The sequence below is a fragment of the Microtus oregoni genome, unplaced genomic scaffold (assembly GCF_018167655.1).
Source record: "Microtus oregoni isolate MIOR12 unplaced genomic scaffold, Mior012 000035F_ref0000213, whole genome shotgun sequence".
Taxonomy (NCBI): Eukaryota; Metazoa; Chordata; class Mammalia; order Rodentia; family Cricetidae; genus Microtus; species Microtus oregoni.
The window spans coordinates 5256906-5279879 of record NW_024543094.1 but is presented as its reverse complement, the minus strand read 5'-3'; the positions used below and the strand labels follow the sequence as shown (position 1 = coordinate 5279879).

Genomic DNA, 22974 nt, shown 5'->3' with positions numbered 1-22974 from the left:
CTCTCACTTAACTTTGTATGAATTCTCTTGTAGTATTCACAGGCGGCAAACAATACCAAAGAACTGGAAGACTGTGAGCAGGCCAACAAGCTGGGCGCCATCAATAGCACATTAAGGCAAGTTTAGTTGTGCTTAGTTTGTTAATATCAGTGACTTTTTTTTCCCCAAGGCTTGGTTTCCCTGTGTAGCTCTGGCTGCACTGTAACTCACTTTGTAGACCAGGCTGGCCTCGAGCTTAGAGCTCTGTCTGCCTCTGCCTCCCAAGTGCTGTGATTAAAGGTGTGCATCACCACAGCCCAAGTCATGATTTTAATATTTGGGGGTTCTATAAAAATAGAATAACTTGAATTTAAAGAATTCAGAAAATAGCTGATCTTCTATTTTAGAAAAAAATAACATTACTGCAGTTTGTATGTCAGTTGTGGTGGTGACCTTGAGTGCTAACAAGGGCTAATAATCATTTCAAAGTAGTTAGGAAGTATAAACAACTCATCAAAATTGAGAACTCTGTTTTTCACATGACTTTTTTCATCATTTTTTCATTTGCTATTGCTAGACTTTGTGGCATCTTCTGAAGAAATGGTCTCTATTTTTGTTCATTAGAATACAATGTTAACGTTTCAGCTCCAAATATAATTTTTTTATTCCTCCTTCCCATAGTAATGAAAGCAAAGAAGCATTCATTGACTGGGCGAGATATGATGACTCACAGGATCACTTTTGTGAACTTGATGGTAATAAGTTTCATCTTCACTTTAACCTGAAGCCTTTTCTGAGACAGTTAAACTGTTGAAAATATGACCTAAATTAGTGTTTAACACTGGATCTCTCTCTGTGGAGACCTTACCATTGATACTGGCATTAATTGGGAGAGTTATGTTTGAGGCCCAGTGCTAAGTGCTATAGATAGGTTATTTCTTTGTGATGTTTATAGCTTCCTTAGTAGATTGTATACTGTTCCATGGCTGAGAAACTTTAGCCTCAAAAAGCAAATAAATTGCCCAAGATCATATAATAGCAAGTGGCTGAGACATGATACAGTTCTAGATCTGAGTCCCAAACCTGTATGAACATTCCAGCATGCCATATCCCATGGGCCTTCTCATCAGATCACTTGGTTCTGTGAACAGGCCATAAAAATTTGGTGGAGGTCTCAATAGACCATAGCAATCCCTGCAGTACCAGGGAGGACTCTGACCTGACTTCCTCATAGCCCTCTCTTTCCAAGCTTCCCTTAGAAGGGCACATGGGCAGAATCGGTCAGGCAAGTAACTACTGCGTCTCTTAGCAAAAGAAAATTATAGAAACACAAATTGCCTGAGAATATTTGCACTGTGCTGTGCGTTCAAGTCATTCATTTGGCCTCTCTTTCGTTTTTAGTGCAGAGTTAACTTGTGGGAAGTAGGAAAGAACATGAGGCTCGACCTGCATGGAAATGGACAGCAGAAACTTTCTAAGTCCTTTAGGGATCTAAGGTGGTCATACTGCTTTGTAATGATTGAAGAGAATTCCTAGACTGTCTTAGTTTTCTATTGCTGTGGTTTAAAAAAACAAAACAAAACAAAAGTCTACGAAGGCAGCTTATACAAGATAACATTTTTAAAAAGCACTTAATTGGACTTAACAGTTTCAGAGGGCTAGGGCCCATGGTGGTAGAGTGAAGGCATGGTGGCAGGAATAGCTGAGAGCTTCCATCTTGATCCTCAAGCATAAGGCAGGGAGAGGGAATACCAGGAATGGCTGGAGTCTCCTGAAACTTCAGAGCCCACCCGTGACCCAGATCCTCCCACGAGGAGGACTCGTGCTGTAGCAGAATCAAGATGAGGACTGAGGCGAAAGTGTTGCCATGATAATCTAGATGTAACACATACAGAAGCAGAGCGGCGTCCTTACTGTGATGGGTGGAACTGATGGGTTGCCAGAGCCACCACCTGTGAGTGGAAGCACCTCAAGTCGTTGTCGCTGTTCTTTTGTTTGCTCAGGTTGACACTCAGGTATGCTGAGTGCTTAGCACCAGAGGCATTTCTTAGGCCACAGCTCATGCCTGTGATCCGTGTGCTTGAGATGCAGAGAAGGGAGGATCAGAAATTCACAGTCGTTCTTGGCTTCATAGAAGTCAAGTCTATCCTGGCCATGTTAGACCTCATCTTAAAAAGATGAGCCAACTAAACAAAACCCACTATAATCATTTTTTACATTAAAAGATTAAGTATGATTATTTTAGAGATTTTCGTATTCTGTGACTGTATATTACACTAAAAGGAGGCATTTCATAAAATTCTACTCAGAGTTAGAGAGATGGCTCCAGTATTTAGCTATATAGAGCTTAGTGCTAGGATCTGAGTTTGAATCTCCAGCACTCACATGAGGTAGGGCATGGTGAACAGTAAGAACCTTATCCCAAGGTAGAGGCAGAACAGGCAGACGAGGTTACCCTCCGATGTCTACATGGTTAGCATGGTCAAACAGAAAAGATAGCCGTTGGGTAGCTTACCAACCCCCTTATTAGCATAAGTTAACAAATACTACCCATTCCATGATTTTAAAAAGTATTAAAAGATTTTTAAAATGAAGGAAAACCAAGAACAAAAGTTTTATTTAAGGAGTTTTTTTAAGCTGATGTAATTTGATTATACACCTTTTTTAAGTTTCCTTAAAACACTTTATTAGATGATTTGTGTGTGTGTGTGTTTGTGTGAGCGCACACGTGTGCATACACACATCTGTGGACTTTACACATGCTAGACAAGTATGCATTCACTGAGCTACATTGCTGACCCACTAAAATATACTGTAAATCGTCATGGTTTGCTGTCAGAATCTTCTCCCCTTATAGTAGAGTGGGTTTTCTGGGGTGAGGAGATTGGTGTTAGTGTCGCCCACACATTCATAGCATACCCTGAACATGTTTAGTTTCACATGTATACACTCAGAGTATGTATGTGTGCACACATGTTTATATCAGAGAATACATTAATGACCTTCAGTGGTATTTAAGAAGTTTTTTATATAACTAATCTGTTTTACAGATGAGTTTAGAAACTGCTAAAAGAAAATAAAAATACATAACTGGGGCTGGAGACGTGACTCAGCAGTTGAGAGCACTGGCTGCTCTTCCTGAGGTTCCAATTCCCAGCACCCATGTGGCAGCTCACAACTATCTGTAGCTTCTGCTACAGGGTATCTGACACCCCCTTTTGGCTTTTGTGGGAACTGCACATGTGTGGTGCACAAACATACATGCAGGCAAAATACCCATATATAAAGATTTAGAAATAAAAGATACAGAAGTTAGAAATAAGTGAGGCAGGCCATTCTGTTCTTGCCCTGGCCCTGCTCCCTTGAAATATACCCAGTAAAATTGTCTTTTGTTGTACTCTTGGAAAAAAGTAGAACTTAAATAATAAATTTTCACAATTCTTATTTAATTACAAAAAAGGGGGAAAAACATATTTTTGTGTTTGTTTTGCAGGTATTAAAAACCACAACTTTACCAGTTCCTGTACCAATTAGCTACTTCCTGCATTCTTAGACCTAAAAAGAAATGCTTTTTAAGACCTCATGACTTGAGGTTTTATTTTTTATTAGGATTTTTTAAATTAATGACATCAATTCAAATTAAATTGCTTGTGAGTTTTTAATATCTAATTGTAACTTGTTTCTTGTGCCTAATCTGTGTAGTGCAATATCTTTGGGATTAGGGTTAGAGATAAAATCTTGCATTGTGTAAAATCATGTTTTCATTACCTGTTTTATTCAGTTCATTTAATAGTAACAATTTGTTGTTACCTTTCTATCCTTCCTCCATCGTGATAGCAGGTAGTCCTCAAATGGGCTGTGTTAGGTTGCCAGCTTCCCCTGTGATTATGGGAATCATAGTCATTGAATAGCTAATGGATCTTGTTCAGTGACAGAAAAATACAGTGTCAGGTAGGAAAGGAAGAGGAAGTTTAATGACCAGATCATTCATTCTGTAGAGAATAATGGAAAAATCTTTGTGATAGAAGATGTAACAAAATAATGTTTCCTAGTCTTTGTTGAGATAGGTAATTATAGAAAGAAAAGAAATCACATAAATCTGATGCTGTTATTTCTTTTTTATTCCTGGGTGGTTATAACTAAGGTAGAAAATATTGTGTTACTTGAGTGAACTTTGAGATGCCAAAGAAAGGAAGAAGTTGTTCTTTCCTCTCTTGAGTAACTTGTCCAAGTTGTACAAATTCAGGGTCAAGTGCGGTCACGGGAGTTAACCACGCAGCAGTGTGAGCTGGAAGTGACATGTAGGTGAGTAGTGACACTGAGCGGACTTGCTGCTGTTTCTGGCAGATGAGCGCTCCCCTGCTGCGCAGTACGTGGACCTGCTGCTGAACCCAGAGCGGTACACTGGCTACAAGGGCTCCTCGGCGTGGAGGGTGTGGAACAGCATCTACGAAGAAAACTGCTTCAAGTAATGGAGGGCGGAGAGGGAGAAGCAGATGTCTGTTTGTGTTGGGAAACGGGATGTGTAACAAACCAAACCATTTTACAGCTGCGCTTTGTGCTCTTTTCCAGGCCTCGATCTGTGTATCGTCCTTTAAATCCTCTGGCACCCAGCCGAGGTGGGTTTTCCATAGATTTCATGCTTTTTCAAATTGAAAAAAAGTAAACCAGCAATTTTATATTTTAATTTTAGTGATTAAGACAAGCATGAGTTAATAGACTAGATGTCTTCTGGTCTTAAGCTAGGAGCCTGGTTGTAGGATGTGTTGTTCAGATTTCCTGAGAAATTTCAACTTTGGAGGCTCAGGTCCTGCCCCACAGCAGTAAATTAAGAAGAGAGAGAATGAGGGCCTTGTCCCCTCTCCCCATTTTATTTTTATTTTATTTTTGATTTTTTAAGACCAGGTTTCTCTGTGTAGATTTGGAACCTGTCCTGGAATTAGCAATTATAGACCAGGCTGGCCTCAAACTCACAGAGATCTGCCTGCCTCTGCCTCCCAAGTGCTGGGATTAAAGGCATGCGCCACCACTGCCCGGCCCCTGTCCCCCATTTTTAAACACTCCAGTTCAGTGGCTCTTAACCTTTAGTTCCTCATGTTGTGGTGACCCCTCCCCAACCTCCATGTTTGAGCAGAAGTTAGTCCACAGCACATGCTACTGTAAGATTGTAGTACCAGACAAACCTACTGTAAAAACATAGCTATTTAAGGTACATGTATGTATAGCTAATGTGCTGTTCAGATGGTGTAGCATGCTGTGGTCAGTGTGGACATCGTCATCCTCTTATCTAGGCGCAGCTAATCCCTGGGATTGACCCGGTAGCTGACCTACTATTCCAGAGTCTAGGCCAGGACTGAGTTAAAAGTTGAAATGCCTAAGTAGATTTATACCTTGGGCCCGAGACCTGAATGGATGTGGAGTGGTTGACATAAGCACTGCTCTTAGATGCTGACTCTGTCAAGGCAAATGCTGTTCTCCAAGCTCATTCTGAAACAGACTAGTAAAAGTTGGGACTATGAACAGAGTGGCCATGACTTATTTTTTGTCTCTTGCTGTTTATGTCATAACTTCTATGTTTTCAACTTTTATGTCTTAATTACACAAAATGTTTTAAAAATTGACACTGGGGCTGGGCGGTGGTGGCGCACGCCTTTAATCCCAGCACTAGGGAGGCAGAGGCGGGTGGATCTCTGTGAGTTCAAGACCAGCCTGGTCTACAAGAGCTAGTTCCAGGACAGGCTCCAAAACCACAGAGAAACCTTGTCTTGAAAAAAACAAAAAAAAAAAAAATTGACACTGGGGAAGCTGTGTAAAGGACAAAAGGCCATCCCTCCTTCAGACCTTTTCTGTGGTGACTTTGTTTCAAAGTAGAAAATACAATTGTTTAACAAAAGATGTCAAATCCAAAGAAACAACTTACCATTTACCATAAACTAGACTAGAAAAAAATAGGAGACCATTAAAGGCAAGCGGAAGCAGGGGTATGGAAGTAGCCTGTTTGGGCCTCTAAAGGAAGCACAGCTCCCGCTGACAGGTGACTTGGCAGTAGAGGGCTCTGCTTGCTCAGCATTTCTTCCACTGTGTTCCTGAAGCAGTGCCAGCTCTAGGCTTCTTTTTTCTTTTTCTTTTCTTTCTTCCTTTTTTTTAAAAATGGTTTTTCGAGACAAGGTTTCTCTGTAACTTTGGGACCTGGAACTAGCTCTTGTAGACCAGGCTGGCCTCAAACTCAGAGATCCACCTGCCTCTGCCTCCCAGGTGCTGGGATTAAAGGTGTGTGCCACCACCGCCAGGAAGCTCTAGGCTTCTATAACTAATTTTCCAAAAGTCTTTGAGCAACAGAATCTTTTTCTGAAAAATAAACTGTTCTACCAGAATCAGTCAGGCAAAGGCACAAAGGTGAGCAGCATGGAGCCAGCTCAGCTCTTGGGCCTTTCCCACTGCAGGAGAGTTGTTGACCCTGTCTGAGCAAAAGAGTCCCAAGCATGGAAACTGAAAGGATGTCTGTGTATTTGATAAGCACTGAGCCTAGCTGCCTCTGCCCATTTCAGTTGCTTCCTGATCTTTTAATGTGCTGGAGATGGAAACCAGGGCTTCGCGCACACTCACATTTTATCACAGCTGCATCCCCAGCTCCCCAGAGTTTCACTGAGCCACCACCCCAGCCTAGAACTCACCTTAGAGCCCAGGCCTTGACCTCAGTGCTGCCACCCTGCCTCAGCCTCCCAAGTGTCTGGGATTGTGCTGTGTCACCAGGCCCAGCTCCTTCTCCCTTGTCAGTTTCTTCCTGTCTCCCTCCTCCCTCCTCCTGTTTGTTTTATAGAATGTGGGAATCTTGCCCTCTTTGGCCTGCAGACAAGGCTCATATTTGCAGGATGCCTGCAATAGTGATCAGAGTTCATGGTCTGGTGAAAAGTTTAGCAGGGAGGATAAGCTGTGTGTTAACATTAGTGGGACTGAATCTGGGCAGGGTAAGGCACTTTGTAATGTCCTTTCTCTTTTCTCCTCTAGGGGAAGATGATGGTGAGTTGAAACTCATGTTTACTTCAACCATGGGAGGAACCTTTTTATTATTAACTTTTGGTGTTTTTCTTCTTTTCACCAAATGCAAGTGGCTTAGCCTATTTTTTTTCCAGAAATGAATGGTGACCAAAAATGAGATTTTTTTTTAAAATAATGAAGTTGTCTTTATGTTAAAAAAAAAAAGCCTAGAGACCATTTTACTTAAATGTTTAGTATAGAAAGTAGGTCCACTTCCCCATTTTCTGTTAACAAAATTTTGAAGGTTGGTGGTAAAGATATTTTCTGCCAAGCCTGATGTCCTGAGTCCATCCCCAGGACCCACATGATGGTGAAAGAGAGCAGATCCCTTTACCTGTCCAGGGACTTCCACACAGCTGCGGCACTCAGGACCCCGCCTCCCACGCATGTACACTATGGATAATTTGTTTAATCTACGTGAAGATTCTGAGGGAATGTAGCAAAGTTACTTTTACCAGAAATTTGTGACTTCTTTATTTACTTATTGACTTTGAAAGTTACATTCTCAGTCTTCAATGTAGTGCTTAATCTCATAAACACTAATTACTAGCATTTGGCTGCAATACAGCCAGAAAATTATTTCAGTTGCTGTCTCCTTACCTGTGTTCAGTAGCATTGTGCAGACTGGGAGGATATATAAAATGCACACCTTCCCTCTGTGAGCAAAGGATGCACAGAGGAGAAAGCAAATGCAGTACACAACCGACTCAGCAACATACGGAAAGTCAGACACAGACCCCAGCAGGTGTGACTCAGTACACACCAACCCCAGCAGGTGTGACTCAGTAAGTACACACCAACCCCAGCAGGTGTGACTCAGTAAGTACACACCAACCCCAGCAGGTGTGACTCAGTAAGTACACACCGACACAGTAACATACGGAAACTCAGACACAGACCCCAGCAGGTGTGACTAAGTAAGTACACACTGACCCCAGCAGGTGTGACTCAGTAAGTACACACAGACCCCAGCAGGTGTGACTCAGTAAGTACACACAGACCCCAGCAGGTGTGACTCAGTAAGTACACACCGACCCCAGCAGGTGTGTCTCAGTAAGTACACACAGACCCCAGCAGGTGTGTCTCAGTAAGTACACACAGACCCCAGCAGGTGTGACTCAGTAAGTACACAGACCCCAGCAGGTGTGACTAAGTAAGTACACACTGACCCCAGCAGGTGTGACTCAGTAAGTACACACAGACCCCAGCAGGTGTGACTCAGTAAGTACACACAGACCCCAGCAGGTGTGACTCAGTAAGTACACACCGACCCCAGCAGGTGTGACTCAGTAAGTACACACCGACCCCAGCAGGTGTGTCTCAGTAAGTACACACCGACCCCAGCAGGTGTGTCTCAGTAAGTACACACAGACCCCAGCAGGTGTGACTAAGTAAGTACACACCGACCCCAGCAGGTGTGTCTCAGTAAGTACACACCGACCCCAGCAGGTGTGACTCAGTAAGTACACACCGACCCCAGCAGGTGTGACTCAGTAAGTACACACCAACACAGTAACATACGGAAACTCAGACACAGACCCCAGCAGGTGTGTCTCAGTAAGTACACACAGACCCCAGCAGGTGTGACTAAGTAAGTACACACCGACCCCAGCAGGTGTGACTCAGTAAGTACACACCGACCCCAGCAGGTGTGACTCAGTAAGTACACACAGACCCCAGCAGGTGTGACTCAGTAAGTACACAGACCCCAGCAGGTGTGACTAAGTAAGTACACACTGACCCCAGCAGGTGTGACTCAGTAAGTACACACAGACCCCAGCAGGTGTGACTCAGTAAGTACACACAGACCCCAGCAGGTGTGACTCAGTAAGTACACAGACCCCAGCAGGTGTGACTAAGTACACACCGACCGCAGCAGGTGTGTCTCAGTAAGTACACACCGACCCCAGCAGGTGTGTCTCAGTAAGTACACACAGACCCCAGCAGGTGTGACTCAGTAAGTACACACCGACCCCAGCAGGTGTGACTCAGTAAGTACACACCGACACAGTAACATACGGAAACTCAGACACAGACCCCAGCAGGTGTGACTCAGTAAGTACACACCGACACAGCAACATACGGAAACTCAGACAGACCCCAGCAGGTGTGTCTCAGTAAGTAAACACTACTCAGTAGCATACAGAAACTCAGACACAGCCCCTCCCCAGCAGCTATAACTCAGTAAGGGTGCAACAAAGTACTTTGTGTGTGATGGGACATGATGAGAAAAGCTTCCTGGAAGAAGTGGCCTGTGAGGTGAATGCTGAGGTACAGGAGCAGGTGTAGATCAAGCCTGGCTAGTGCAGGCTTGTCGGAGGAATGGCATGAACCTGAGAGCTGGGCAGTAAGTGCCCTGTGACTGGTCTGCAGTGGAAAGACTGAAGTCGTTAAAGGGATGGGTTAAGAGGCCTCGTCGTGTCCAAATGGGAGCTAGCAGTGGAGGTAAGGAAGTGGGATGGTAACAGCCCTTAGCAAGGGGAGGAGGAGGAGGTACTGCAAAGGCTGTCGGCTGTTTTGTGGTAGAATGGGGAGCACTCAGGAGGCAGAGGAGCTCTAGGGCTTGTCCCTGAGACTGGGCAGGACCTCTGGGCGAGGTTTTCTGTCATTTTCTCAGGAAGTACAGCAGCACTTGCCATTCTTTCCCTTCCTAACTCAGAAGAGCATTATTGAGCCAGAAGCTATCTTTGGTCTTTTAATTACAAAATTTTGTACATTTATCAGCAGTGTTTGGAAGCATGTGTCATAGGGAATAGATAAACAAGATTAGTGCTCTCTCTGTACATATATATATATATATATATATATATACACACACACACACTTTTTTGTGGCAAAAACTCTCCGCAGTTTGTAAGAACACAACACATTGTTGCTAACTCTAGTCAGCATGCTGTATAGCAGACCTCTGGTTTAGACAGCTCACGGCTGCTGTGGAACCCTAGTTCTGTGCTCCTTACCACCTTCCTCTGGGTCCCAGGAGATGTCTTAGGTCCCATACAGTTGGGTCACAGTCACTCTAAGCAAGAATTACATTGAAAGTTATCCTTTGAAGTTTATTCTTAGATTATTGAGGAAACACACCTCGCTTTATTAGCTTAGGAAAAATTGAGTAATTATAATTTAATTTTTGTATTTATTGTTTGCTGGTATAATACTATGCTTGTTACCTCGGACGGATTTAAGTTCATTAAGTGTTTGCTCCCATGCATTTGAATTTAAACTTTCAGTAAATAAGATATATTTTAGTACTTACACTAAAATTATTTATTTTAATAATTAAGATATCTGTAAGGACACTCTCCAGAGTTATTTAAATTATATATGGGTTTTTCCTAGAAATGTATGCCCACTTTACTATTTAAAGAAATAGGCATCCCTAGAGGTATTCCTTAAGTGACCTAAGTTTGTTTTTTATACACAAATGTTTAAAATATTTTAACCAAATTCTTTTTTTTTTTTTAAGGAGAATCATTCTATACCTGGCTAGAAGGTAAACTTTTTATTTGTGGTTCATTGTTTAGACAACTGATACTCAACAATATTTGAAAGAAACTAATGTTTAGTTTATTATATTTTGTGATAAAATTATGTGAAAACCTTGAGGATGTTGGCAGTCAAAAATCAGTTCCAGATGAATATGCAGGCTAAACAGGTTATTGGGTTTTCCTTGGTGTTAACCTATGTAAGTAGCAAACAAGTGTGCTTTTAAAGCAGGCGGATTTCTCTTAGGAAGGAAGCACTTGTGATGTATAAAACAAGGCAATGAGAATTAAATGTAGAAGATGGTACATATGTACCCATGTTCATACAGTCCACATTTGCCTAACGAAAATTTAAAGCAATATAGTTTATAGCACATTTTTCGTCCTTCGTCTTTTCCATATTACCAATATAAAATACTATGAATCAAAACTCTAGGAGTTTAACAGCCTTGGTTAGTAACTGGGATTATGATGCTTTTGAAATTGCACTATACTATTTTATATTGGTGGAGGATGAATTAGCAAGCTGAGTGGTAGAGGGAAGTCATTGTTTTATAGCCATAGCTTCCAACAAAGTGTTAAACTCTAAGTAGTTGATTCTGTGAGTTGTTAGCTGCCTGTGTTTCTTATGAACATAATTTCCGTTTGTTCTTAGTCACTTATATGTATATATATTGGTCATTTTAAAGTGAAATGTGTGACTACTATTATGAGTTGTGTTGGAAAATGATGCAAAGCTTAAGTTTACCTTAAAGATGAACAATGTGGAAAGTAAGATCAGGGGCATCCAACATTTGACACTGTGACATGATACTGGGGTCTACAAGCATGTTGGACTGCATTTATAGATATCTAGGATGAGTTAACACATGAGTTGTAAGTTGAACACTCCTGATTGAGACTCAGAGAGAGAGACACTTGAATGTTGACAATGGAGGCGGAAAATGAAATCTGACAGTGTTTGACCTTAGGCCCTGTGCACCAACCATTCCACCCCACTGTGCTGCTTGGAAACACTGGATGTGAGTGTGTGGTTCCTAAGAGCTCATCTAGGTACAGGCAACTGGCTCAGTCTCTTCTGAGGTTGTTTCCTCAGCTGGAGCTGTGACAGTAACTGTGCTGCCACCTACGCTGTTGGTGGAGAAGTTCTTGAAAACAGCCAGGAGATATTCTAATTCAGGGCAGCTGTGAAAATCTAACATATTTACATATGTTCAGTGTCCCCTGAACCCATCATTGAAAATTAATTTGAGTGCTCTTAAATATAGAAGTGATCTTCCTAAATTTGCTGGTCGAACTTGCTATGTATCATTAGAATAGAAGTTGGTAGAATTGCCTTTGTAGGTGTTACTTCAGAGCAAGAGGTAGAAGCTTTTGCCTGCTCTTCGTGGGCACAGTCACCAGGTTGGGCCTGAAGGTCTAAGACCATTGTCTCACAGCACAACATGGCTGACAGAAACTTTTCACATGCAGAAGGATTAATGTTGCTCAGAGTTTCAGAGGGTTCACTCGATGGCTACTTGGCCCTGAGCGTGTGAAAAGAACATCCTGATGGAATGTGTGGCAGAGAGCAGTTGTACTGCAGGCTGGAGGCAGAGAGCGACAGGAAGCAGACAGGAATAACATTGCCCCTCAGGCCCTGCTCCCACCGCTGTATTTCTTCCAGCTAGGCCCCACCAAAACAAACCTAAGATCCCAAACCTAAGCCTGCAGGATACTGATATTCCAGCCATAACAGTGCTCTTAAATATTAATCTAAAGCCCAGGTACTGCTTGTTTTGATTAAATATTCTGTATCTAATGGGCATGGTTTGTTTTTTTTTCTTCCTGTTTTTCTGAATAGGTTTGTGTCTTGAGAAGAGAGTATTCTATAAGCTTATATCAGGACTACATGCCAGCATCAATTTACATCTGTGTGCAAATTATCTTCTGGAAGGTAATCAGATTTCGTAAATGAAGACTGTTTTACTTCTAAGATACTGTAAAAAGTGTTGGAAAGTAAAATACATTCTGCAGAATGAAACAAAAAAATGCTTTTTATACTAAAAGACAATATATTTTTCTTTTATTTTCAGAAACCTGGGGTAAACCTAGTTGGGGACCTAACATCAAAGAATTCAAACGCCGCTTTGATCCTATGGAAACAAAGGGGGAGGGTCCAAGAAGGTTGAAGAATCTCTACTTTTTATACTTGATTGAGCTTCGTGCTTTGTCAAAGGTGGCCCCTTATTTTGAGCGCTCAATTGTTGATCTTTACACTGGCAACTTGGAAGAAGATGCCGACACCAAGACTCTTCTTCTTAGCATCTTTCAGGACACAAAGTAAGACTTAAATGTCAGTTTTGGAGTCCTCCAGACATCAGCAAAGAGAGATGCAGAGCTGAGGAACGCAGGAGCAATATTACCACAGTAGTTTTAGTGATGCTGAGTAAAAAGCCTCCCTGAAGCTTGGCTGCAGAAGGGTTTACACTTGCAAATAGGCTATGTATATTTTAATAAAGAACCAAAGATTTTATGTAGCGTCAAAATGCTCTACTGATTTGGTATTCTTTCAGTTACTGCTTAAACTTGTAGCATCATAGTAAGTGCATAAGAATTACAGTGAGCATACAAGGTGCTATTCGCTTCCTTCTGGAACATAACTATTCAAATCATCTGTAGTCTGTAAAACAATGCTCTCTGTGTTACAAAAGGCACAAAGGAAAAGGTAGATGGTGAAGGACTAAAGTAAACTACACATTAATGTATACAAGAATACGAATGTTGGCATATTTGTAGATTGCTTTTCACTTGTAAATAATTTTACTAATTTCCTTAAGATACTGCAGTCTTAGCTGGGTGGTGTTGGTAGCACACGCCTTTAATCCTAGCACTTGGGAGGCAAAGACAGGCAGATCTTTGTGAGTTTGAGGCCAGCTTGGCCCACAGAGCAAGTTCCGAGACAAGGCTCCAAAGATACACAGAGAAACCCTGTCTCGAAAAAACAAACCCAAAAGAGAGAGAGAATAGCTTGCTGTAGTCTTACTGTGTATGCGTGAACTGTCACCCTCCTACATCATAAATAGCAGATTTTAAATATGTGTAAGGTTATAAAATTTTAGAGCACTAGGACAAGCCCTTGGACTTTTCATTAGTAACTTACTAATAGTCTTGTCATTTCATCAGGTCTTTTCCCATGCACTTTGATGAGAAATCCATGTTTGCAGGTGACAAGAAGGGGGCCAAGTCATTAAAGGTAACCGGGGGTATTATGGGAGCCATTTGTTGTATTTTCATATTATTCATCCAAACTTTCCTAGTTGTCCAACACTTTGATGCTAGTCTGATTAGATTTTCCTATAGTGATCACTGTTGATTGAGGACCTATGTCACAGCATAGCACTGAGTGGTTTACAACTGGATCTGTTCTATGGCCAACAGTCAGAGTTACGTTTTATACTCGTTCCTTTTTCTGTTGCTGTGAGGAAATACCCCGACAAAGTAGATTTTAGAAGCCATTCAATGTAAGCCACAACTCAGTTCCTACAAGTAAAGGCCTCTCTCACACTGTTAACTTTCCAGCCCTTGCTTAGGTGTCTTCTCAGTAAAACGTGTTAAATGTGCACCAGGGATATTGGCTTCTATTAATGTCTGTTGTGTGACATACTATGCTGTGTATACAGAGTCAGAGCTTTTACTGTTGAAAAACAATTTAATCGCTTGTAAACTTCAAAACTTTATTCTATATGTAATTCAACCAAATGTAGCTTAATTTTAAAAGTCTAATTCTGGTATTTTCTGCACACCAGGAGGAATTCCGGTTACATTTCAAGAACATCTCCCGTATCATGGACTGTGTGGGATGTGATAAATGCAGATTGTGGGGGAAATTACAGGTGTGTGTTGTCTTTCCTTTTCAGACTGTTCATAGCCTTACATTTTTCTGCTTACTTTAGTTTTATTTTTGTTTTTTGTTTTTAGAGACAGTGTTACTCTGTTATAGCCCTGGCTGTCCTGGAGCTAGCTCTGTAGAACAGGCTGGCCTTGAACTCACAAAGATCCACCTGGTTCTGCCTCCCAAGTGCTGGGCTTAAAGGAATTCATCATCACTGCCCAGCTGCTTAATTTTATCAAGATTTATTTGTTGTTCAATGAATTAGTGTTTGGAAACAAGGAGATCCAAGCATGGCTTTTTTGTATTGTTACTGGAAGACAACACTACTAAACTGGTTCATGAGCAAGCACATTTTTGTATTCTGTGTCTTAGTACCATCTTAGACTCATATTTAAAGTTGGCTATATAAACCCCAAACATTAAATTTTGGACATGGCTTGTTTCCGTGGTGAAAGGCTGTGTAGCACAATGCTAAAGTTCTGTGGGTCAGGCCTTAATCTTCAGTGTACAGAGGATTATTACCTTATTTTCTTCCAAAGATGATGATAAGTACAGAAAGGCAAAAGACAAAATTTTTGTTTGTGTGGGTATTTTTCTTTTTTTTTTAAATACCCATCTTGCTTTGTACTCAAGGCATCATTAAATTTGTGATCTTTCTGCACCAGCTGGTGAGATAGGATTATTTTAAAGGAAACTGTGCTGAAATCAAGATTTTCTTTTCCTCTAGTGCTGAGAACTATCTTATTGTTGCAGTACTCTTGGAACTTTGAATTGCTAAGGTTCTAAATGCAGCAACTGTGTTTAAAAAGTCTGGGGTACAGAGCTGAGGTAGAGCAGGTTTGATCCCCTAACACTACAAAAAAAAAAAAAATAGTAGTGCTTTCAAGATTCCGAGTCAGCACTGTGGTTCTGATGATAAAAACAGGCACTTCAGCCGGGCAGTGGTGGCGCACGCCTTTAATCCCAACACTTGGGAGGCAGATACAGGCGGATCTCTGTGAGTTTGAGGCCAGCCTGGTTTGGAAGAGCTAGTTCCAGGACAGGAACCAAAAGCTATGGAGAAACCCTGTCTCGAAAATTAAAAACAAAACAAAACAAAACAAAAAAACAAAACAAAACAGGCACTTCAGTCATCTGGAACAGAAACATGCTCAACAAGCATCAGGTTGCTCAAGTTTTCCTGAGCATTGTTGTGTTTGTGTGCATGTGACCTGTAAGGGAATAGACACTGCTCCGTGCATAATCCAGCACTGTGTCATAACGCTCGGCTCATAGGATTTTAAAAAGAAATTATTTCCCTTGTTTATATTTAGGGCTGTGTGTATGTGCGCACGCACACACATGTGCTCTCACATGCCCAGAGAGGCCAGTAGAAGGTGTCAGATTCCCTGGAGCTGGAATTACAGGTGCTTATGAGCCAGTGGATAAAGCAGCAAGCATCCTAGCTGCTGGGCCATGTCTCCAGCTCCCTCATAGGGTGTTCAGTGTCCTTACTGAGCAGTTCTTCATAGTAGCTATTGTGTGACGTTAATTGTAAGTTTATGAATATTCTCTTTAGACTCAGGGTTTAGGAACTGCCTTGAAGATACTATTCTCTGAAAAAGAAATCCAGAAACTTCCGGAGAACAGTCCATCTAAAGGCTTCCAGCTCACTCGGCAGGAAATAGTTGCTCTTTTAAATGCTTTTGGAAGGTAAGAATTGCACCTACAGCTGAGACCTGACTCCCTCAAGGCTTCACTATACTGCACAGATTTGTCTTTTTTCCCCAAAGGTATGCTTTGGTTTGGCTTGCTAACAGAAGATTAGAATGCTGGGTGTGATGGCACACCCTCAACCCCAGCTTGAGGAGCTGAGGAAGGCAGATCATGAGTTCAAGGCCAACCTAGCTTAAGTAGTAAAAAGTGTGTCACAAAACAAAACCAAAAAAAAAAAACAACTTAAATTGGTTGTTTAGTGTGACCTTCAGGCTTACAGTCAGTTCTCTGTCAGTCCCAGGAAGAACTGATAGTTTCCAGTACCAGTGCCTTTCAGTTTAACTTCTCAGTTTGATGGGGGAAAGAGTCTCCTAATATTCTTTATTTTAGTTGGCTACTTGTAGTATGGAGGAGCTGCAGGCTGTGTCCTACCGGCTAGCTTATACCCGAAATAATTACACAGAAACTGTATTCGTTTAAACACTGTCTGGCCCATTATTTCTAGCCTCTTATTGGCTAACTCACATCTTGCTTTAACCCATATCTAATAATCTGTGTTCACCACAAGGCCGTGGCTTACCGGGAAAGATTCAGCATGTCTGACCTGTCGGCTGCTCCATGGCGGCTCTCTGTCTCTGCCTTCTTCGTCCCTGCATTCTGTTCTGTCTACCACGCCCATCTAAGGGCTGCCCTATCAAAAGGCCAAGGCAGTTTTCTTTATTCAACCAATGAAAGCAACACATAGAAAGAAGGACCTCCTACACCAGCTACTGCCTGCTGTAGTATAGTAGTAGACAGGAGGAGAATGTGATGGATATGAAGCCCTTTCCCTGCCCTGTATTGCCTACAGTGTGTGGGAGTCCTCTCCCACATACCTGCCCCATTTCTTTATCAAGAAAGTATATACACACACATACACTGCTTCTTATATCAGAAATGGGTATAAAAATAATTTGAATTTATAGGGAGATTTATGCAGTGTTGAGGGTTATAAAGCAGAAGGAAAAGAATCAGGAAATTGTATGCAGTGTTGTAACAGTAGGGCAAAGTAAGTCACATCATGGAGAAATTTATTTTTAAACTGGAACCAGATGACAGGGATTAATGTGTATGTTTTATGAGTATGATTTTAAATTCAAAGGAGACCGATCACTTAAAGATAACTTAGATATGTCCCACCTTAATGCCAAGCCTTCACCTGTTTCCTCCACGTGTTTTTATCTAGGCAGGGTTTTGCTCTTTTGCAAGCTGACCTGGAACTCTGGCTGCCTCAGCCCTGGCTGCTAGGGTGTGAGCTGCTGTGTCCATCTTCTCTATGTGAAGATGTCTGTGCTAATTGAGATACAGCTCACAAGGTAGCAGCTGGTGATGTTTTACATCTCAGGATACATTCAGCCTACACATTTTTGAGGTTTGAAGAAAAATAACAGAAGAAACTAGGTAAAATGTAAATTAATTGAAATGAAAAATGTCTTAAATAACTTAAACATTTTAATATAAAAATTAAATTAAGGAAAAATCAAACTAAACATTCCATCAAAGTTTCACTGGCTCTCAGAAATGTCCCTCCTAGCTTCAGCTCTTGTCTAGAGCCCCTTCTCCTCTAGGGAATGCTGGCTAGGAATCAGGTTTTGGAGTCCTGGGATCCTGACCTGCCATTTGCCAGCAGTGCATCTCAGCAAACCTTGGCTCCTCTTCAGAACCGACCTGCGACCTGCTAGCTGGCTTTTTTTTTTGTTTTTTTGAGACAGGGTTTCTCTGTGTATCTCTGGCTGTCCTGGAACTCACTTTGTAGACCAGGCTGGCCTCGAACTCACAGAGATTTGCCTGTCTCTGCTTCCCTGAGTGTTGGGATTAAAAGCATACTGGAGTTTTGTTTGATTAACCCTGAATTTTTTACATTAGGAAAAATGAACTTGTAGGTTTTTCATTTCTTTGCATTCCAGAATTTTATTTCTGGGTTTGAGCTGCCTATTTATTCATTGAGCCAGCAATCACTTACACAGTACCATAAATGTAGATAAGTAATGGGAGTTGGGAGGGACCTTGTGAGCCATGCATGGCACTGTTTCTGTCGTTCATCTACAGTGTTTGTTATTGTTTTGTTTTCAAGACAGGGTTTCTCTGTGTGGCCCTGGCTGTCCTGTATCTCACTCTGTAGACCAGGCTCCCTCCTAACTCAGAGATCCATTTGCCTCAGCCTCCCGAGTGCTGGGATTGAAGGCATGCACCACCACACCTAGCTCTCATCTGTAGTCTTGATGTGAAGATGAATTGGCTTCCTTTGCCCTTCTAAGCAAGCCCAAAGAACCAGAGCCCTGTGATTTGTCACTTTTAATGGAATTACAGCATAACTATTTAAAACGGAATTCTCATAGGTTTGCTCCATCCTTTGTTTCTCTGTGCTCTCTCTGCACTTTTTATCTCTTGTCAGAACAGGCATCCCATGAGTCACTTGTCAGTGAGGTGGACACGTTTCTCTACTCCTGACCGCATACTAGGTCAGAGTTGCCTTGGCTCCAAGAGAGCTACAAACAGTATACATCAGAGTTAGAACTGAATCATTTTACCACCCCTGGAGCCAGTTGCCATCGTTGTCTAATACTATAGTGAAAACATAGTATATATACAGAATTCGTTTTATAGTATAAAGAAAAATGATGTTTTACCCTTTGTAGGGAAATGGATGGAACTCAAGACAGTGAATCACATCAGGCTTAGAACGACAATGTTTTCTGTCATTTGTGGATAGATTTTATACACACACACACACAACAGATGATGTGGGAGTCCCCTCTGTATGCTATGAATATGTTTTATTACCATTGGTTATTAAAGAAGCTGTTTCAGCCAATGGCTTAGTAGAGTAAAGCCAGGTGAAAATCCGAACAGAGATATAGAGAGAAAGTAGGTGGAGTCAGGGAGATGCCACGTAGCTGCTGAAGGAGAAAGACACCAGCTGCTGGCCAGAACCTTACCTGTAGGCCACAGCCTCATGGTGATATACAGACTAATAGAAATGGGTTAATTTAAGATGTAAGAGTTAGCTAGAAATATGCATAAGCTATTGACCAAAGAGTGTTGCAATTTTGTAATTAATATAGTTTCTACATTATTATTTGAGTCTGGGCACTTGGAAAATTAATGAGCAGTTTCTGCCCCCCCCCCCCCACACACACCATGTTTGTATAAATGACATTAAAGTAAAGAAAACTATCTAGGGTAACAAAACATTAATGAGATGGGAATGGAGAAAGCAGAAATAGGGTAGAATATATTTAAAGCACATTGTATACATATATGAAAATAAATCCAGTTCCAATTAAAGTTAACAAAACAAAAAACCAGAGGCCAGAGATTGAAAGACTTGATAAAAGAATATAAAGTAACTTCCTTTTTCTAAAATATTCCATACAAGATAGGCCTAGAAAGATTTTATATCTAGGCTTTCCCCCAATTGTCTGCTCAAGTAAGGGTTAACTTACCTTATAGCACTATGGTGCCTACCTCCTTCTAAACACCTAGATCCTCCTGCCTGCGTCACTTTGTATACTGGACTTAGTTCTTCAGACAGTGGAAGGGAGCACACTCAGTGTCTCTGTGATATATAGATTTGAACATACGAATTTTGGCATTTTCTGTAGTTGGGAACTTTGTAGATGTTCAGCATTATCTCAGTTTTAGTTTTGCATGTTTTCCAGCAATAAAACCCAAATATATGCAATGAAAAATAAAATAGAATTTTCAATATTTAGTGTTTGGTTCTTTTAGGTTTTTGCTTCCAGGTTAAGTAGCTCAAGGATCCGGTATTAGCTATTCTAATGTGTGCACATCTCATCGCTGTCCTTACTAACATGCACTTGTTTTCCTCCTGTAGGCTTTCTACAAGCATAAGAGAATTACAGAACTTTAAAGCGTTATTACAGCACAGGAGGTAATGAAGACTTTTCTATGTCTCTGTAGACATAACGGACTGTGTGAAGCCTTTTAGCTTTGGACCTTGAGCAGACAAAGTGTCTAAGACTTCAAGAATTCTGAACTCTTAAAGAGAAAATTCAAATGTTCACTTGAATATTTATGATCCTTAATAGAATATCGATTAGAGATATTTATAAATGAAGTATATACTTTAAAATTGTAAGTTATACTAATCCCATGTTTGTTTCACATTGGTTTTGTTTGTATTGTATTACCCTGCGTTCCTTGTTGTCAAACTTTAAATGACTGTGTTTATCCTGAGAAGACTATTGAGTCTGTGGTAGAAGAACTAGGGAACCAGTGCTGCTAGGGCTGGTCTCAGGGACAGAAAGTCGTCAGTGCTGTAGTTAGTGTTTCCACCTTGCCTGACACTGTGTGTCCTCTTCTGTGATGCGGGGCTATCACTATAATGAATAGGCCTTTCAGTGATTAGTGAGAGAGGTTCTGGATGATTTCCCAGGACTCGACCACTTTAAGATGTTTAATTGCTGTTGCTGCTTTGGTTTTGGCCTGAAGGGACCTGCCTTGGTGGAAGTGGGTAAGTGCCCTCCCGTGCTTACTTGGCCAGATGTCCTGTGTACACCAGGCCGGCTCAGAGTGGAGTGTCCGTTCCCTAAAGCCTACAGTTCCTCTTCTTTGGACTTCTTCATTCCTCTCCTAATTATAAACATTCTCAGTTACTTTATGAAAAGCCCTATTTATTTAATGGATTGTTTATTCATAAAATTTGAATGGGATCCTGTGGGTTTATAATGCTAATTGCATTATACACAAATTTTGCTGTTTTAAAGTAAACATTTTCAATATTTGATTTTGACACAATCTATGCAATCCTCTACCTCTTGGTGTGATTCTGTCTGGTGAGATGCTTTGGCAGGAGTGTCACTTCCCCCTTCTCCATCTTCAGTTCATCCCAGATGAGCCATCCGTGGTGAGACTTAAGACAGTAGAGGACTGGAAGGCCCTAGACTGTCATTTTTTAAACCTGGGATTTAAAGTCTTTAAATATTTTAAATTTTGGTTCTTCTAAAGGTGGCAGTGGATAATGAAATTACTTGAAAGGTTTTTATCTGTGTGGAAGTAATGCAAGTCCAAAGTCTTGCTTTTCCTTAGATTCCGTCTTTCTGAAGTAAACAGTAAGTGCTCTTAAACCCATATCTTATCTGCCAAAGTCTGACCTGTCTTCCTTGTGACTTCATGGTGTGTGCCAGATTGAGTTGGCTCCCTCCTCTCTCAGTGCTTCGTCATCCACTGTGGAGGGGTGATGGGGGACTGAGGCCTCACTACTTATTTCCCTCCTAATTTCTAACCTTTATAAACTTAATGTTTTATTGATAGTGATGAATTTTGTAGATTATTTTTTTAAGCTGGCTTTCAGTTTTTTCTTTGCTTTTTATTTTAAAGAGCTGCAAGTGTTGTCGTGTAATGGGAGTGGGCCACTGTAAGACAGAAAGCCCACAAACTGAATGCCAGTGACCTCGCTAGTGCATCAGTAAGAAGTATTCTGTAGTGTCCATTTAGAATGTAAGGAAATGTGAAAATTTTGCACTTTGTTTTTATTTTAAATGCAGAGGTCATTTTGGTAATGTTCCTTACCATTACTGCAGCTAGATGCTATTGTTTTACACTATTGGCTTGAGAAAAAAAAATCTTCATTTCCACTTGCTGAATTTTTCTTAACTGTGATTTATTTCAAGCTTAGGACACACAGTAGTATTGGAGTGTGTTCTAGGAAATTGAAAAGCTGTGGTTAAGTTAGAATGTACTCAAGGTTCACTGAATTTCCTCAGTAAAGGAAGTATTCTTAAGTTGATGTTCGTTGGATAACTTTTACATCACGATTGTGTGCGTGGCCTGTATTTCCATGTATCTGAGGACTGTGGAGACTGTCAGCCGCTGAGCTGGGCATGAGGCTGGTCCCTAGGAGGCTGCAGTTCTGCACCAGTGCTGGGGGATACTGCCTACACTGAGAGCGCTTGACAGCTGAGCCACAACATGCTGTCTGTGTCTCATCACCCACTGTAAAACTCGAGCACCTGACAAGCAAGACCGATGGGAATGAGTATACCTGGTGACATAATCAACATGAAGAAGAGCAAGTATTTTCCTTGGTGGCCTACGCTTGTTTTCCTGTAATGGCATTCGTGTGAGACAGACTGTACATACTAAAATGGCCAGTGTTCAGTACGCCTCCTGTTTTGGATTATGTGGCGGATCAGCCAGAACAAGATGTCAGTTTTGAAAGTTGACAAGTCAAATGTTGGGCCTCTGTGTTGTGTGTGTGAAACGCTATGCCATATTTCTCGACTCTGCCTAGGTGCCACTGTGTATAAGGAAGGACAGCTGTGCTGGTCTTCTCGGCACTGCCTTCAGCTGAACATCTGGACACAGTTCACAGTAGGCCTCCCCGCAGTTGCAGAAGCCAAGGCTAGTCACCAGAAGGCTCAGACCAGGTACACGGTGTCATGGAAATTCCGTGGTACAAGCCAAGCACAGAAATCCACATGTCCTTTATTTGAAGTAACATCTACAGGTGCAACTTTGAGTTTTCGGAGAATTCCATATAATTCACTGTTGTACCCACCAGAATCTAGACCATGAATTAAAGTACATGTTTCTGCAATCTTTGTTGCTTTGTTTTTTTTTCTCCTCCTCCTCCATTTCAAGAGCAATCAATTATAACTTAAGAATCAGAAAGAAAATATACATCTACATCATCTGAGGGGGAACTTCTCACACTCACAATGTCAGGCATTGGCAGCCTGTGCTGAGGGTGCCACATGCGTCAGCTCGTCACCAGCACACTAGGTGGTAAGTACAATTATTTCCTAAAGCATAAAAACAGATGAGTTGAGACTCAGCCAAAGTCACAACTCATGGCTGTGGAGCCTGAAAGTGCCACCAGAACCATCAGCCCTAGAGCCT

General features: G+C 41.5%; 1 protein-coding gene across 1 annotated transcript in view; it reads left to right on the top strand.

The window, feature by feature from the left end:
• Positions 1–22672, top strand: part of Ero1b (endoplasmic reticulum oxidoreductase 1 beta) — a 40686-nt gene extending 18014 nt beyond the window's left edge. Inside the window, exons 5-16 of the mRNA XM_041630657.1 lie at positions 34–116; positions 661–734; positions 4327–4447; positions 4552–4598; positions 6988–6999; positions 10484–10510; positions 12346–12438; positions 12578–12824; positions 13668–13737; positions 14291–14377; positions 15935–16068; positions 19949–22672. Of these exons, the coding sequence (XP_041486591.1) occupies positions 34–116; positions 661–734; positions 4327–4447; positions 4552–4598; positions 6988–6999; positions 10484–10510; positions 12346–12438; positions 12578–12824; positions 13668–13737; positions 14291–14377; positions 15935–16068; positions 19949–20009 (1056 nt within the window). The 3' untranslated portion in view covers positions 20010–22672. The remainder of the gene's footprint in view (positions 1–33; positions 117–660; positions 735–4326; positions 4448–4551; positions 4599–6987; positions 7000–10483; positions 10511–12345; positions 12439–12577; positions 12825–13667; positions 13738–14290; positions 14378–15934; positions 16069–19948) is intronic.
• The last annotated feature ends 302 nt before the right edge of the window (positions 22673–22974 follow it).